Raw genomic sequence first — 18,549 nt, forward strand, 5'->3', positions numbered from 1 at the left:
CACTTCCGGTGACGTCAGGGGGTGTGGCCTTATGACACACTTCCGGTGATGTCAGGGGGTGTGGCCTTATGACACACTTCCGGTGATGTCAGGGGGTGTGGCATATGCTAATGAGTTGTGCTAATGAGTTCCCCTAGCTCTTTTTCTACGAAACGACCCCTGTCCCAAAGTACCTCACACACAAAAACGACAGGAAAACCCAGTACAAATGACATAAAAGTTCATTACAAATGTTCTGTGGGGAAGAATTCTCAGCTAAACATAATCCAGTCATGAGAAGTGGAGGGGTGGCTGGCTACTTCCTGCCCTCCCTTTGATGGCCTCATTGATGGCAGTTGGAAGCTGGAGGGAGAAAGGGAGGCTCTTAATTATTTGTGGTACACAGTTCTCAAGAGACTAAACATCATGGTCAACACATGGCTGCTGCCAAAGTAATACATTTCGCTCCGCTCATAGCAGTGAACTTACTGCACCCCCATCCTTAGAATCTAGGACTACCTTGTGCATGTCCTGACATCCCACACTTTCCTGCCCCCGCTCCAGATACCTGGCTGCCACTATCAGGGAAACACAGAATGTAGTGACATAAAAAGACATGTTGCGGGAAGACAGAGCAAAACAAGGGGATGTTTTTTTTGTAGCAGTAGCCCACACTGCATACCTTCAAATATGGCCCCCAACTTACCCATCTGAGAAGGGATTTTAAAAAAGGTTTCTTACTCTACCAGTATCAGCTCTAGGAGGAAAGAGACTTTCCAAAGGAGTGATCTATCACCTCTGCCTCCTATTCAGAGGATGATGCTATTCGGGAAGTGAGGAATTTCCTCTGACCATGTTAAATGAGAACCTACTGGAAGCCTCAGGAAGGAAAGGCAGTCTTTCAAGCATGGCTCTATTTTTGGAAGACTTTTTTTTTAGGGAAATAAACACACACTTGGATAGCTAAACTGTTTTATCGAACATCACAGATATCTTGGATGCTGTAGGTAAACAACTGCAACATCATTTAAATTTTCTGTAATGGTCATTAATGCTAAATCATAAGCAATTCATTAGTATAGTACAGTAAAGTACAGTACAGTACAGTAGTATAGTAGTATTAGTAGTAATATATTAATACTAATTTAACCTATAGGTGATTCACTAGTAATAAATAAGCTTACTTGCATGTTTGTCAGCCAGGACAATCAAAGTGTTCGAGATGTCCCTCCTTCTATAGAAACAGACCACTTTTGCTTCCACATTCCCATTGGCTGTCTGTAACAATAAGCAGAAAATAATTTGAAGTACAAATTAAAATTACTATGATTTCAATGAAATTATATCTATTCAAATGCTTTGAATTTAAATACACAAGCACTGGGGGGGGGGGGGGGGACACTGGATAGCTTACACCCAAATATCTTGATACTGATTTTCAGACTCAATCAGACCATCATGGTATACATATTGAAAGGGTTCTTATACTGTCCCAGCAGGCAAACACCTGACAAGTAAGGAATACATACACTTCGTAGCTTAACTGACATAAATTAAGTGGGTCATCAAAAATGCAATCATAAAAAGAAAAGATTAAAAACTAAAAGGGATAAAAAGGTATAGATGCATGTACATACAGACACAGTGAAGACATGAGCTGAATACACTGCTGTCATGGAAGCAGGGGTGGCTGGATGAGGGGAAAAGTCCAGATCAGGCAATCTTTCCGGGCAGCAAACAGATGTACTCCCCCTCACCATTTCTCACCCCTCTCTTCCTCCTGCCCCATTGACTCTCAGAGTAGGCTGGTTATTGTATTCTCCTGCTATCAACCTGGCATTGGGATCTTCCTGTAACATGGGGGGGGGGGCTATGTTACCCCTTTAACCTCTAAATCTTTTGGGAGTGGCTCCTTTCACAAGCAGGGGTGCTTGTGACATATAAAACCTTGAAAGAGTTTTAAAAGCTTGTACAAAAAGACTGCATTCAGACACAAAAGCAAGAGGTGAATACAGTTGTTGATAATTCCTAGAATTCTCCAAACAGTATGCCTAAACATTGGTGTCAAGCATTCCATTGCCCCTACAGGAGTAAAGGGACAGAGCAGTATGGCCGACACCTAGAGAGTTCAGAGAACGGAGCTGAGGAGCCGGAATTTAAACAAAAAGCAAAAAGCACTGGTACTTGGCCAAAAAAAGAAATGCCAACCTGGGCTAGTGATCTAAGGGGAAGGAAAGCAAGAAAAATAACAAAGAATTCCTTAACTCAACTAAAGATGAGTTCACCTACAGCTTTCCCAATCCAGTTCCTGGATTCAGTCAGCAAACTCATACTTCCCTCCCTTGGAAGCAGCTGCTCTGCAGAATGATTCTAGGAAATGCAGACATGAGGCCCTTGTGGGAGAGTTTTATACGTTACCCAAAGTCCCTAATCTCTCACACAAGATTATCTGCACCTTCCCACTGGAATGTGTGAGGATCAATGCTGGCTTTGAATTTTACCTGGGAGACTGATGGCAGGAAAGGAGGGATTACCTTCTCTCCAGAAAGAGAGAAAAATTCTCCATTAAGCTCCTTTATGTTGTTGTTCTTCAGTCGCACAGTCGAGTCCGACTCTTCGCAACCCCATGGACCAGCTCCCGCCAGGCCTTCCTGTCTTCCGCCGTCTTTTGATGTTTGCTCAATTTCATGTTCATTGCATCGATGACACTGTCTCACCATCTCATCCTTTGCCGTCCCTGTCTTCTTTGACCTTCAATCTTTCCCAGCATCAGGGTCTTCTCCAGTGAGTGCTCCCTTCTCATTGGGTGGCCAAAGTATTTGAGCTTCAGTTTCATTATCTGGCCTTCCAGGGAAGAGTCAGGGTTGATTTCTTTTAGGATTGACTGATTTGATCTCCTTGCAGTCCAAGGGACTCTCAAGAGTCTTCTCCAGCACCATAGTTCAAAAGAATCTATTCTTCGGCGCTCGGCCTTCCTTATAGTCCAACTCTCGCAGCCATACATGACTACTGGGAATACCATTGCTTTGACCATGCGGACTTTTGTTGGCAGGGTGATGTCTCTGCTTCTTATCATGCTGTTTAGGTTCGCCATCGCTTTCCTCCCAAGGAGCAGGCGTCTTTTAATTTCATGGCTGCAGTCACAGTCTGTGGTGATCTGGGATCCCAGGAACATGAAGAGGCTCTATTGGTCACCTCTGGGCTTGTCCCCAGTGAGTCCTCCTCCCTCGGGGGACATGACAGGGGAGGGAAATTTCAGGCCCCAAACAGCTGTCCACCTGCCATTTTCTTGGATACAGTGAAAACCACTCTGGGATGAGCACTAATCCTGCTACCTTGATCGTCAGCAGGTGTTTGATGGCACCTAGCATTCACTGTCTGTCTGGCTGCAATGAAGACAACAAGTCAGCTTGGAAAAACTTTCTGCAGTGCGATGGATTAACCACGGTGAACACTAGCATTGACTTTGAGGTTCATGGAGGTTAATTCCCATGCTTCTTGGAACTTCTGGAGCTACACATACACAACAAGTGGCATTTGGTGTCAATCTCTAGATTACCAGTTTCTGGTTTTGCTAAGCTAGGCACTGGGTTGAGACCGGGAAGGGGTGGCTTTGGGGAACAGATGCTCTTCGCTCAAGGAGAATATGCCAGAGTCCTCTAACCACATGAGCGCTGAATGAAAAGAAAGGGGGAGGGCACTATGGTACAGATTTCGCTGAGAGGGTATCACCTTTTCTAAGCCTTGGCCTCCACCTAGATATTATCAGTTGGGGGGGCAGGTACTCAAGGAAAGAAACAAGTAGCAAGACTACCTCGGAAGAAGAGTTCATTGCCCAATGCTTTAACCAGAGATTGTGTCTGGACAGAGAAGACCATCGACCCTGAAGTAAAGTGAAGTGAATCCAGACTAGCATCTGCCTTCATAGCAGCCACTCTCATTCTTTTACTTTTACTTTTACTTTACTTTACAATTCAATTTATATACCGCCCTTGACCCCTAGGGGGTCTCAGAGCGGTTTGCAGATATACTACTTATGTAGTTGTTATCCTAACCTAGGGCCACAAATTCGAAGGGGGAGGGGCTGCCTACCGACACCCAAGCGGTGCGTTCTCTCCTCTTTTGCTGATTTCCCGGGCCGGCTTCGGATGCTGTTCCCGGCGCCTAAGGCTGGCCGGCGACTACCTCCGGCAGGCTTCTGGTGGGCTCCTCCGACGCACGACCGCTTCTGACTGCAGCTTCCGGCTTCCGTCCCTTAGGCTCCTGCCGTGCTGCGTCGTCTAGCGTCGCGTCGCCTCAACTCCACCTCCATCCGGTTCGGTCACCGCATCCTTGTGTCGCCAGTCGCTCTGCCGCCATTGTTGTTACCGCCGTCGCTGCTGCCGCCAGCACTCCCAGCACACAACCAGGAGGAGGGTGCCCCCTGCCACCTAGGGCAGGTACCCATTTGTCTACTTGCGAATGCTTTCAAGCCGCTGGGTGTCTTCAAGGGCTGCCATATCATGCTAGTCGCCCAGTGCAAGATCTCCTCTCAGTTCACTATCCTGCGGCACTACAGCTCCTGACACTAAGGGATGAGAATCTGATCAAGGGCTCCCTTTGGGAACGAATAAAGGTTCTTGGTGAATCTTAGGCTATACTTAGTGTCTAGGAACAAAGCACAGAAACCACTGACTAGAGATTACCAATATATGAAATGTGTAATAATAATTCAATAATGCAAAAAAAATTATATAACGATATTGGTCAAGGTGTAACCAAGATACAGAAGGAAGAATAATAATGGAAAGAAGAATAAAGTCCCAAGTATTTTACTGTGTCTCACTCCAGTAGCGTTGTAATATCAAAGTCCAATTTGGCATGCAATTCATCATGGAGTGGACATTTCAGAAGTTCCATAAGCCATAAAAAGCCATGACGCGTAGTCCGGATGCTCAGTGTCTAGCATATTATTCATACTGATTCAGAATCAGACAAGGGTGATCATTTTGCACATAGAAGCTACAACAAATGAAGACCTAAAGATGAACTCCACAACCAATACTTTACTAGACAGCATACACTATCCATATATATCATACTTTCATTTATAAACTAAATCATCGACCACAAGTTATAGTATCTTACAATAACGCAGGATGGAAAAGATTTCTCCATGCAGTAATAAATATCCCAAACACTACATCAGTAAAAATCCAGGTCAATACAAAACCCCAGCAGGGATGATTAAAATACTGAATAATCTTTAACGAATGGAGAACTTTTAAGTCACTGAAGCTGCACTGAAACTCCTGAGAGAACACAGGATATTGTCAGACTCCCCTGTTGTACATCCACTCCATGAATTTAAGAACCTGTTTTCACCAACATTTGAGGCAATTAAAAAAATCTTCCACCAAAACTCATTAAAAAGGTTTATTTGGATTCAAAAAAGGTCTTACATTTTAAATTGTTAATCTGGTACATTTTTACTCTGAATTGGCCCAGTTAAAAACTTCATCTTTAAAAAAAAATGGATCTCAGACCCTGACTCTGTTTGGTTTGACATCTGAAACTGTGACTTTTGCTGATCCAGCACCAAGTGATTGTTGTGCATTCCACGAGGAGCATCTAGCTGAAAGTAGATGTAAAAACTGGAAAAGCACCTCTGAACATTGAAAGTGTTTTTTCAGAGGGGTGGTATCTGTCTAAGGCTCGTCCAAACTGATCTCTACAACCTTTTTTTTTAGATCTATGAAAGTACCCATCCTCTTACCCCATAACTGCTAAGTTTATATCTACAGGCTTATTAACTTGCCTAAAAATTGTATTTTTCCTTTACGTTGTCTGCAGATGGCAGGTTTTGTAATTCCCTCTCGTTTTTTTTTAAGCTGGGGGTTATTCTGGAGGGAAAACTACCAGGCTAGTGTAGGTTTCTATCTACATTCAGGGGCAAGTTCAGAATTAGATATTAGTTGGGGACCTGCATGAGTCCCAGGAGGGAATCCCCTCCCCGCCCAGCCAGCAGCAGCCCACGCTCTCCCCTTCCCCTACCCGCCACAACACTGCCTCACATAATGGCAGCCACTCCTCCCGCCTGCAGTGCCGCTGCCTCTGCCCACCTAGCCCACGTGGCAGCAGCTCCCATTCGCTCTCCCACGCCATCCTCTTCCTGCCTGCCCTGCCTCCACCCACCTGGCGCGTGCAGCAGAGGCTCCCGCTTCTCCTGCTCTGTCCTTGTCCTCCCACCTCTCTGCGGTGCTGCCACCTTTACCTGTATGGCTCACGCCGCAGCTCCCAGTCTTCCTCTCCCACCCATACACCTGCCTCAAAAAGGCGGCCAAGGTCTCACGTCCCTTCCATCAAACCTTAAACGAAACATCGCCTGGTCTTCTGCCCTACCAAATATCTTGGCAGAAGGACTGTGATCTCCTTCTGGATGATGCTATATGGTCTGAACTCTGGGATTCCCCGGTTTTTAAATCCTCTATTATTTCAATGGAACAGCAAACCCCCAAAACTATGACCAGGTGGTACCTCACACCCCAACAACTCTCACATATGTGCCCTACAAAATCACCCTACTGTTGGAAAGGATGCCAACAACAAGGAACATATGCAACATTGCTGGTGGAAGTGCGATGAGATACAGGCTTTTTGGGAACTAGTCTTACATCACATTCAACCCATCACAGGTGTCACACTCCCCCTCACTCCTGAAGCTCTCTTTCTTGACCACTGGCCGGACCAACTGGCTACACACCACTCCAAACCAACTACTGACATCATGGTGTCTACAGCAAAAACCGCTATTGCCTCCTGCTGGCGGGAACCTTACCCCCCTAACCTGAAATTATGGTTCAAAAAACTGTGGGAAACTTACCTGATGGACAACATCACTAACAAAATAAACAGGTCTCTTCTGAAACCGGCCAAAACAAACTTTGATAGCAAATGGTTCCCAATACTAGAATTCTTATCACACCATGAATTTATTTCACCAGAATGGAAGCAACCGCAGAGATGGCTTTGAATCTCAATCTTCCCCAGGGCGAACAATATTTTTATCATCACCATATTCCCATTTGCCTTAGTGTTAAGGACACTCCTCACCCGTGGCACTATAATGTATTCCATACAGCACTTAAAACAGGATCTAAGATATACGTTTTACTGAAATTGCACTATTGTTAAAATGTTAAATTGTTGTTAAGTTTAACAATGCAACTGAGTCAAGTTTTATACCAATTGCATTTCTGTACATTCTAAAATATAAAATGTACTGTGCTGTTATGTAATTTTACTCTTTTTCGTTCTGCAATAAAAATTATTTTTTAAAAAACCTTAAACTTTTGGGAGGAGGGGTATTTTTCTGAAAACCTTGGGCATTCCCCAGGCTCAGAGAAAAATATCCCTATCTGTTAGTGGTCCTATGAAATCCAGACATTTTGAAAGGAAAAAAAAAGAGATAATAGTTATTGAGTTTATACAGGCTCCTATTTCATCCATATCAATACATCAAAAAAGGACTGCAAAATTGTAAAAATCGTAGATTCACTGGTAATAGCCAGTACAGACAGTATCTTCAAAAAACCATAGAGTGCATCTGCAGTTTTTTTACCTTATTGAGTTCTTCTATTCTACGTATCAAATATGGGTTACTTGAAGAGTTTTCAAAGTAGACATAATCTGTAAAAAAACAAAACAATTTTCATGAAGCACAAGCCTGTGGGATGTTACAGCTTAAGAACAAAAATATAAACAGGTTTTTTTACACATAGGCCTACAGTTTACTGCAGTTTTTCTGAGCAGTGAGCCTTTAAGCTTGACTCCAGATTCTGTGCCCGCCTTGTGCACCCTTCTTTTTCCTCCGGTGTATTTATTCTGCAGCTACAATTTAAAAACTGCACTTTTCTAAATCGCGGTGGAATGTCACTTGTGATACATGGGGGGCAGCAGCCAATTATTTTAAAAAATCACAAAATTGCCCTATTGCAGCTGCGTAGTAGCCTCCAGCAAACACCTTCCATTTAAATCCCTGTGGTTCAGGTTTTGTGCATGCACTTTAGCGTTAGTTCTTTGAATGAAAGGGAACAGAAAGAAATCCAGGCAAAGAAGGAAATCCACTGTTGAAACTGCCAAGGCTTTTCCTGAAATTGGCAAGCAGCTGCGAAGCCCCATTTTCCATATTGTCTAGAACTGAGAGATTCTCTGCTGCGTTATTGACCACTGTGAAAAATGGGAGTCACAAGATCTCATAATATGGGGGAACACGCTGAGTGTATGGAAGGCATGGCAGAACCCACTGACACTGGCTGTGATCGTTGCCGACGTGTGTGTGCACCCACGCAAGTACGCCTGTGCAAAGTCGGCTGCAACTCCACCATGCTTTGCACAGGGCTGCAGTTTGTATGAGAGAGAAGTCCTCCGGCAGAAGCTCTGGAGAGCTTTTTCAGTCTTGTGCCAGAAGCTGTTGGTGTCTTGCAAGCAGCAAGTGAAGAAGATCTGCCCCATGTCCATCCTGTCACCATAGGGCAGCTGTAGGGCAGCACCTCAGACACTTTCGCCCACTCTCCAGTCGCCTGGGTCAGACCATGGGGCGGAGGGAGCTCCTTTGCCTGCCCGGAGGCTGCAAGGGGGGGGGGGAGAAGAGCCCAAGCAGAGCTCCCCAAGCACTGCAAGCTAGGCGGTCCCGGGAGTAGGGGGTCACGGCCCACTGGAGTCGGCAGCAGTAGTAGACTGACCGGGGAGGGGAGGCTGGCAAAGTTGAGTTGACAATTTTTGCTCACAAGACTCCACAGCTTAGAGGGAACATTGGTTGACACCTCTCTCTTCCTTGCCTTTCCCTTCCCTCTAGCTTTGGCTTCTTGGCTCGGGAAAACCAGGGGAAAGATGCTTGGCAGACTGGGATGCAAATCAGGAGAGGCTGAGAGGGAGGGAGGGGGAGGGAAGAGAAGAGAAGCAGAGATCCCTGAAAGAACCACAGTCTCCTGGGGGGATTGAAAGGCAGAGGGAGAGCTGGCTCAAGAGTAAAAAAACTGGGGCAGGTATTTTTTCAAAGCTTTAGGCTCCCCATCTCCATGTCTCTCTCTCTTTACGCCTTATGCCAATTTCATTCCATGCTGACGATTCCCCCCACACTTAATTTTGTTTGCAAGAAGCACTGAAATCCTTTTTTCTTTTCTTTTTTCGCACTGGGGACAATGCTGTTTGCCTCCTCTGTGATCCCTCTTTCTAATCAATACCAGCAGGGAATTAAACAACATGCAGCTCTTTTTAAACTTTCCCGTCATTTTAATTTTTTTTATTCAGTGATCTGAGACTAGCAACAGTCTCATATTGCTAGACTCATGCTGCTTATCAAAAAAATTAAAAATCTAAAACAGCAAGAGAAAAATGAAACTTGTACACCAATGAAGGAGGGAGGATGGCGGAAGGTACAGAGTGAGCGGAACGACCTCAGTGTTGGTGGTGGAGTGGCCTTCGAGGGATGGGAAAAGTGCAGTGTGGGGGGGAATCTGAGGGAATTTGTATGCTTTTGAACTACCTTTGGCTTGGAAGCAAAGCAAGGGGAAAACCAGCACAAAAGCACTCTCAGAAAACCCAGGAAAGCAATGAAAAGAAAGCGAACTGAATACTGAAGGGAGGGGGGGAAATGCAGAACGAAAAAGAAAACCCAAAAGACATGCACAGTGAAAGCCTCTTCCCGTATGTTCCCCCAAGAGCGCTGCGATCAGGGAGTCTGGACCTCCTTGAGGTTCCAGGCCCCCGGGACATCAAGCTTGCCCTAACCAAGGCCAGGGCTTTTTCGGTGGCGGCTCCTACCTGGTGGAATGAGCTCCCGGCGGAGATCAGGGCCCTGCGGGACCTAGTGCAGTTCCGCAGGGCCTGCAAGACGGAGCTCTTCCGCCAGGCATTTGAGTAGGAGCCGCCGCCGTTGCCACTATACCACCAACGTGGCCAACTTACCATCTACCTGGCCTTGGATGGGGGCTGTCGTTGCCCAGAAGAGGTACAACATCATTCTGGCGCTCCTGCGTTTACACCATCGGCCTCCAGTGAGGGATATCTACCATCTTGAACTTTTAAAATGAACTTTTATAACCAACTGTAGAGCTCCATTTTAGCTTGTATTACTGATGTTTTAATTGTAACCTATGTTTTATTTCCGGCGTTGCCGCTTGTTCGCCACCCTGGGCCGCACGGGTAGGGCGGGATATAAATCCCAATATAAATATAAATAAATAATAAATAAATAAATAATAGGTCATATACATCTTGGCTGACATATTTATACCTCCCTTGTAGACAGGCAGTACACTCTACCACTGTTACCAAGCACGACACAGTCACAGCATTGGCCTTATTCCAAAACCTCCGTACCATCTGACCACACTCCCACAGCATGTTTGACCTCCATGTGTCTCTAGTATTTGTTACCTGAGAACAATTTGCACATAACAGTATTTTTAAAAGCCTCAATGGATACTGGAAGATGATTGTCATTACACTAAGTACACAAAATGTTCTCCTACCATGCACATCTCCCACACCATAAAGTTAATCCCAGTGTAGCCCATCTCAACACAGGACTATTTTTAATAACCACCGCAATACTGAAACAAACATGTTGCAGAGTTGGGGCAACTATAGTCATTTAGTTCTCTTTTCTAAAGAAACTGTATTTATAGGTCAAGATGGGTAGCTGTGTTAGTCTGTCTGTAGCAGTAGAAAAGAGCAAGAGTCCAGTAGCACCTTAAAGACTAACAAATTTTGTGGCAGGGTACAGGCTTTCACGAAGGAGCAGACACTCACGAAAAGATCATACCCTGCCACAATTTTTTTTCAGTCTTTTAAGTGCCACTAGACTCTTGCTCTTTTATAATGATATAGCTTACATAACTTAAGGTTTCAGTTGTTTTAAAGGAATGGGTACATATTCATATTTGATGTAAAGGTAAAGGCTCCCTTGCTCGAAAGCCAGGCGAGTCCGACTCTAGGGTTGCGGTGCTCATCTCCGTTTCAAAGCCGAAGAGCCAGCGCTGTCCGAAGACGTTTCCGTGGTCATGTGGCCGGCATGACTAAACACCAAGGCGCACGGAATGCTGTTACCTTCCCACTGAAGTGGTACCTATTTATCTACTTGCAATTTCTTGCTTTCGAACTGCTAGGCTGGCAGGAGCTGGAACCAGAGACGGGAGCTCACTCCGTCTTGCGGCACCCGGGTCTCGAACTGCTGAACTACTGACCTTCCGCAGCCTGCAGTTCAGCGTCTTAACCACTTGAGCCACCGCAGCTCCTTATTTGATGTACGTAAGAGACTGCTTTGAATAGGGGGAGGGGAATCGATTATTATGCTCTGGCAGTTCAGCTTCTTTTTTACTTAATGTTTCAGATCTGTTGCCTGCCACATTCCAAGGGTTTAAGGTAGGTAAAGACAGAAGATTTACCTGTAACAGCTGTCCTTTGAGCAGCCTCCGATTTTAGACAATTTGCAGCTTCGGGAACGTCCTAGAAAACTAGCCAAGGAACTGAGGCCTGCTTTCGACAGATTTCTGATCAACTGTGCATTCCCTGGGGATACTTGTGGGATCCTGCCTGGGGAGTCTCCTGATGCATCCCTGGGACCACAGATTGTATAGACATCAGAATGGGTATTCTGATCTCATTCCACACCACCAGGAAGTCTCTCCCAGACCACAGACGTGGGACTTTCCAGGCAGGAAGGAGGCAGAGCCCCCAGCTCAAAACTTCTCTGATCCCTCCAACAGGCTGGGTGCAGCTGAGGTTTCTCCATTTCGAGAGAAGGTTCAGAGTCAGACCCTTCTTTGGAAGCACGGAAGGTTCTCTGCTACGTCCGACCTCTGGAACTCAGGCTGGGCACAGCACAGGTCTCTTCACTCTGCCGCTGCCACCCTCCTCCTCCCATTTGCAGCAGCCTTAGGGGAAGCAGGCAGGCTCTCTGACCTTTCCTCACCTAGCTGTGTGTATCTCAGATTCTGCACCCTGGGCAAAGAGAGGAGGCAAGCAGGGAAAGAACGGGGGCATGCCAGCTTCTTCCTCTAAAGGCCAAAGCAGTGGTGTAGTGGTTAAGAGCGGTGGACTCTAATCTGGAAAAGCGGGTTTGATTCCCCGTTCCTCCACATGCAGCCAGCTGGGTGGCCTTGGGTCAGCCACAAGTTCTCTCAGAGCTGTTCTCTCAGGAGCAGTTCTCTCAGAGCTCTCTCAGCCCCATCTACCTCACAGGGTGTCTGTTGTGGGGAGAGGAAGGGAAGGAGATTGTAAGCCGCTCTGAGACTCCGAGTGGAGGGCAGGGTATAAATCCAATCTCCTCTTCTTCTTCTTCTGCCCAGGGAAATGGTCAGCTGTATTCAAACCTTTGGGGGCTTGCTGAAGAGGGATAACCACTAAGGACCCCTCTGCCCTGTTTTGGGCATTCTGGGACAACTGTTGGCCACTGTGTGAAATAGGGTGCTGAACTAGATGAGCCACCAGTGTGATCCAGCAGGGTTCTTCCTATGCTTTTATTGAACGGCATGGGAGATAAAACTGATCCTTGTGGCTTCCCCCTCAGGGAAAATCCCACAATGTGGACAACTGGTCTCTAACAGCAACAGCATTCTTCATCGATGAGACTCAGAGGGTTGATTTAAGCCATGCCAAAGCACATTCTTTGACACCTGTCTCTATTTCTCAATACCTCAACGTATTGCAGATTGTTCTGTGTGCTGTTTCCACTGCTGTTTCATTAAAAGGTTACATGTGGATTTGTTCAGCAGCACTATCAAATGAAACTCGTAGAATATCTTCTTTTCGGACACTCTAAGCATTTCAGTTCTCAGATAAAGACCTACAAAAATTAGAAGGAATAGGTCTCAACCATGAAGAATGCTGTTAGGACATAAGAACATAAGAGAAGCCAATGTTGGATCAGGCCAAAGGCCCATCCAGTCCAATACTCTGTCACATAGTGGCCAAAAATACCAGGTGCCATCAGGCGGTCCAGCAGTGAGGCCAGGACATTAGAAGCCCTCCCACTGTTGCCCCCCCCCAAGCACCAAGAAGACAGAGCATCACTTGCCCCGGAGTCCCTATCTATACCTTGTGGCTAATAGCCACTGATGGACTTCTGCTCCATATGCTTATCTAATTCCCTCTTGAAGCCGTCCATGCTTGTAGCCGCCACCACCTCCTGTGGCAGTGAATTCCATGTGTTAATCATTCTTTGGGTGAAGAAGTATTTCCTTTTATCCATTCTAACACGAAATCAGCAATTTCATGGAGTGCCCACGAGTTTTTGTATTGTGAGAAAGGGAGAAAAGTACCTCTTTCTCTACCTGCTCTTTCCCATGCATAATCATATAAACCTCAATCATGTCACCTCTCAGCCGTCGTTTCTCCAAGCTAAAGAGCCCCAAGCGCTTTCACCTTTCTTCATGGGAAAAGTGTTCCAGCCCTTTTATCATTCGAGTTGCCCTTTTCTGCACTTTTTCCAAAGCTATAATATCCTTTTTAAGGTGTGGTGACCAGAACTGCACACAGTATTCCAAATGAGGTCGCACCATTGATTTATATAGGGGCATTACTCTATTGGCTGATCTGTTTTCAATACCCTTCCTAATAATCCCCAGCATAGCATTGGCCTTTTTTATTGCAGTCTGTTGCAGTTAGAGACCAGTTGTCGGCAGTGTGGGATTTGCCCTGTGGGGGATCCACAGGGATCAGTTTTATCTCCCATGCTGTTTAATAAGAGCACAGGAAGAACTCTACTGCATCACACTAGTGTCCCATCTAGTTCAGCATCCTATTTCACACGATGGCCAACAGTTGTCCAAGAGGGCCAACAAACAGGGCACAGACGTCAACTCTTCCCCTGATGGGACCCCGCTGCTCTTTTTATTCCTCCACTGTCCTTTTATTCCTATCATTTGCTTAAACTTTGTTCTTTTGATGCATCCTCTTATCCCATAACTGCTAAGTTTATATCCACAGGCTTGTTAACTTGCCTAAAGATTTCAAAAGGTTGGTAAGGCCGGACTTCCCTTTGCAGGTGCCATGCTAAACCTCCCTCAGCAGGCTTCGTCCCTATATGTACTTAATTGTTCTAACTTTAATAACAGTTTCTACTGATTTACCTGGAAAAGATCTTAGACTAACTGGCTTGTAACACCCTGGGCTCCTCTGGACTTCTTTTAAAACTTTTAAAACTGATATAACATGTGCTACTTTACTGTCCTGATAATAAAACGCACTGCCGAATTTTGCACCAGCTGGTTTCCAGATAATCTTCAAGGACAGCCCAATGTACAGAGTCACCATAATCTAGCCTCAATATTACCAAAGCACAGGTCAGCATGGGTTTTTGCAAACAGGGAGCCAGTTTCCTGACTAAATGAAGCCACTGTCATACTTATCCTCCATGAATTTGCTAACTCCCCCTTAAAGACATCTTAGCTAGTGACCATCATTACCTCTTGTGGCAGCGAATTTCGTTAAGTAACTGCCTGACACTGAATCAAAGCTTTGCTCTAAATAGCTCAATATAGTGCTGGTCTAGAATGACTGGCTAGAGCCTCTTGCTCAGGGTAAAAGAGGAGAGCGCAAAAGTGGGCTTGAAGCTCAACATCAAAAAAACTAAGATCATGGCATCCGGTCCCATCACTCCTTGGCAAATAGAAGGGGAAGTCGTGGAAGTAGTGACAGACTTCATGTTCCTGGGATCCCAAATCACCGCAGACTGTGACTGCAGCCATGAAATTAAAAGACGCCTGCTACTTGGGAGGAAAGCGATGGCAAACCTAAACAGCATGATAAAAAGTAGAGACATCGCCCTGCCAACAAAAATACGCATGGTCCAAGCAATGGTATTCCCAGTAGTCATGTATGGCTGCGAGAGCTGGACTATAAGGAAGGCCGAGCGCCGAAGAATAGATTCTTTTGAACTATGGTGCTGGAGAAGTCTCTTGAGAGTCCCTTGGACTGCAAGAAGATCAAATCAGTCAATCCTAAAAGAAATCAACCCTGACTGTTCCCTGGAAGGCCAGATAATGAAAATGAAGCTCAAATACTTTGGCCACCCAATGAGAAGGGAGCACTCACTGGAGAAGACCCTGATGCTAGGAAAGATTGAAGGTCAAAGAAGACGGGGACGGCAAAGGATGAGATGGTTGGACAGTGTCATCGATGCAACAAACATGAAACTGAGCAAACTTCAGAGGACAGCGGAAGACAGGAGGGCCTGGTGGGATCTAGTCCATGGGGTCGCGAAGAGTCAGACTCGACTGTGCGACTGAACAACAACAAAAGAATGACTGGCAAACTCCAAAGATTCGGATTCTTTCCCAGACCTACAATGCTTCTCAATATCCCTTGGAGTGTCTGGGAGTGAACATGGGATTTTCCGCATGCACAGTTCATGCTCTGTCTCTGAGCTATGGTCCCTTCCCCTTCACCTATTTGGCGAGAAAAATCCAATTAAGAATGCTGAACTTTATTAGCTAAAATTCCACATTGGCCATCATTTACATTTTTTGCCCACTCAAAACACACTTCATATATTTCCAAAACTTTTGCCAGTTCTGATTATGTTACTAGAGAGAGACAGAGAGACAGAGTGAGCAGAGAGCATGTGCATGCACACCAATGTAGGTGTAAATATGCACTAGAAAGACAAGGTGATGAGGGGCCATGCTGCTGTGGTGTATGTGGCCATGAGAAAATGAGTGAGAATGCACTTTTGCAATGAGAGATACAGACACCTTGCATGCGCAAGCTTCTGTGGCAGGTAGAGCACATCAAAGAGTAATGCTGAAAAGAACCTCTGTGTTTTTGAGGGAGAAAGACAGAAGTGCTACTGCAGAATCTGAGAAAGCAAAAAGCCATGTGCGTGAGACAGCGCACAAGGAATGCTGTATCCATGTGTGAGAGAGGTGCTGTTTATTAAGGTACATGGCGATTCACATCCACCAAGTTATCTGCCTCTCCCCATTTATAAGAAGTGTAGGTGTTTTCTACAGATATACAACCCATATTACATCATTTTCAGTCTGTAGCTTGCCTTTATTCCTTGAGTAATTCCTTCTTCTGCGATGAGTGGTGACATAAGAACATAAGAGAAGCCAATGATGGATCAGGCCAATGGCCCATCCAGTCCAACACTCTGTCACACAGTGACCAAAAATACCAGGTACCATCAAGAGGTCCACCAGTGGGGCTAAGACACTAGAAGCCCTCCCACTGTTCCCCCCCCCCAAGCACCAAGAAGCCAGAGCATCACTTGCCCCAGAGTCCCTATCTATACCTTGTGGCTAAGAGCCACTGATGGACCTCTGCTCCATATGCTTATCTAATTCCCTCTTGAAGCCGTCCATGCTTGTAGCCACCACCGCCTCCTGTGGCAGTGAACGACTGTTTGGGCATCATGTCACGATTGTGCTCCTCAGGCTTGTATACTTCTTATGCTTCTCCCAGTGGGGTTATTATTTACCTCACACACTTCTTGTCTTGTGAAAGCCATATTGTGCCTCCAAACCAGAAGTGTGAGAGGGACACTGGACATGCAAAGCAGGGAAGACACGAACCCAAGGTACAGCCATGACTATAACTTAAGTCTCATATCAAAACCGGGCCTTGGACACTACCTGAACATAACACCCAGGGAATATGGGGATAGCCTCACTGTATGCACTGACAGGACTTCACACGTATTCAAGCATGCATAAATGTCAAGCAATACAGAAATGCACTGAAGTTAAATTTTGACGCCTCTTCCCCTACCCCATCCCACTAGCTCATAATTCTGTCATGAACATCCTCAGCATGTTCGAGTAATACTGATATTAAAGAATGAAATTATGGAACTTCGTAAACTGTGTGCTGTAAATCTAAATGTTTACTTCTGAAAAACAACTTGCAAATTTTACCTGAAACTACCAAGCACAATGCTATGCAGGTTTAATAAAATGCAAGTATGCAAACGTTATCAGATAAAGTGTGCAGACTTTCTCTTACTCTCTATATAAATTCTAAGGCGCGCTCTCTCTCTCTCTCTCTCTAATACTTTATATGCTTTGTTTTAAGAGAAATTCTACCAAAGGAACTCACATTAACAGAGACACACAGAAAGGGGGGGGAGAGTTAGAGGCGCTGCCCTCAGGATCGCAAATTTCACAAGGGCAGCAATCCTACACATGCTTAGGTAAAGGTAAAATGCTTCCCTTGCTCGAAAGCTGGTTGAATCTGAGTCTAGGGCACAGTGCTCATCTCCGTTTCCAAGCCGAAGAGCCAGCGCTGTCCAAAGACGTTTCCGTGGTCATGTGGCTGGGCATGACTAAACGCCGAGGCGCATGGAACGCTGTTACCTTCCCACCAAAGCAGTACCTACTTATCTACTTGCAATTTCTTGTTTTCCAACTGCCAAACTGTACTGAAGTCAAAGGGATTTAATTCTTAGACCAACTTATGACTGGTCCCAAGGGGAAACACTGACAGCATCAGAACAAAGTAAAAGCGTATGTCCAGTTGAGCCAAAGCTGCTCTTCCCTCAGTTGGACAGGCACAAATGAGCGCATTTTAAATAAAATCCAGTCATTCAGAAAGGCCACTCCTGAGTGCATCTAATTCACAGATGCTAATTTCACCTCCCTCGTCGTCCCTTCTGCCTGGCAGCACTTTATCCTCGTGTCCCTTCCTATGTCTTCCCATAACTAACCTTGCCTTCACCACCCCACACACACAAGCCTGTCTGTCACACTATCAAGAAGCACTCTAACGTAAGTGAAAGGAAAAGCAGGGAGAAGTGTGCACCCGGACACTGTTGCATTCTCCCCCAACACACACACAGTGTGCTGTGCCTCAAAACACCCCCACCCCCACAAAGGAAGAGGACTGTGCCCAATGCTCCCTCTAAGCTGTGGAGTCCTCTGAGCAAAAATTCTACTTCGTGAGCTGCTGGCATGAAAGTTGTGAGCCGCTGCGATTTGGCAGCTGCCTAAATTAGTTTGCTCCGGAGCCACCCCTTCCTGAGCGTAGACAAAAAGGTGTGAGCTGGAGGCTAAAAAACTGTGAGCTGGCTCACACTCACTCCGCTTAGAGGGAACATGGCTGAGGCGCCCCCTTTCTCAAAGGGCCAAAGTAAAAGGAAAATAAGTAGCCTAAATGGAAGCAGGGGGCGGGGGGGGGGAGAAAAAGAAATCTGGAAAGGGGGGGAGAGAAGGGGCGAAAGCGGCACCAGGCGGCATTCCCTTCAGCCGCACCCCTCCAGGCCGAAAGACACGAAGCCCCCCCACCCACCACCAGTGTTCCCTCTAAGCTGGGTTAGTGTGAGCTAGCTCACAGTTTTTTAGCCTCTGGCTCACACATTGTTGTCTCTGCTCAGGAAGGAGGGCTCCAGAGCAAACTATGGCTCGCTCACAGCGTTAATGCCAGTAGCTCACGAATTAGAATTTTTGCTCACAAGACTCCGCAGCTTAGAGGGACCATTGCCCACCCCCCCCCCCTGACGGCCCAGGTCAGGCCGCGCTGCCGCCGCCTCCTCCTCCTCACGGCGTCCCCCATCCTCCGACCCGCCCGCCCGCGCATCCCCGGGAAGGA

At 46.1% G+C, this 18,549-nt stretch overlaps 1 protein-coding gene across 1 annotated transcript in view; it reads right to left on the bottom strand.

Moving 5' to 3' along the window:
* MTA1 (metastasis associated 1) overlaps window positions 1–9,982 on the bottom strand; it is a 146,419-nt gene extending 136,437 nt beyond the window's left edge. The window contains exons 1-3 of the mRNA XM_015414367.1: window positions 9,928–9,982; window positions 7,580–7,647; window positions 1,164–1,257 (exon numbers count right to left, since the gene is read on the bottom strand). Coding sequence (XP_015269853.1) covers window positions 1,164–1,257; window positions 7,580–7,647; window positions 9,928–9,982 — 217 coding nt within the window. The remainder of the gene's footprint in view (window positions 1–1,163; window positions 1,258–7,579; window positions 7,648–9,927) is intronic.
* Between the last annotated feature and the right edge of the window lie 8,567 nt (window positions 9,983–18,549).

The sequence above is a fragment of the Gekko japonicus genome, unplaced genomic scaffold, assembly GCF_001447785.1.
Source record: "Gekko japonicus isolate JY-2015 unplaced genomic scaffold, Gekko_japonicus_V1.1 scaffold1406, whole genome shotgun sequence".
Taxonomy (NCBI): Eukaryota; Metazoa; Chordata; class Lepidosauria; order Squamata; family Gekkonidae; genus Gekko; species Gekko japonicus.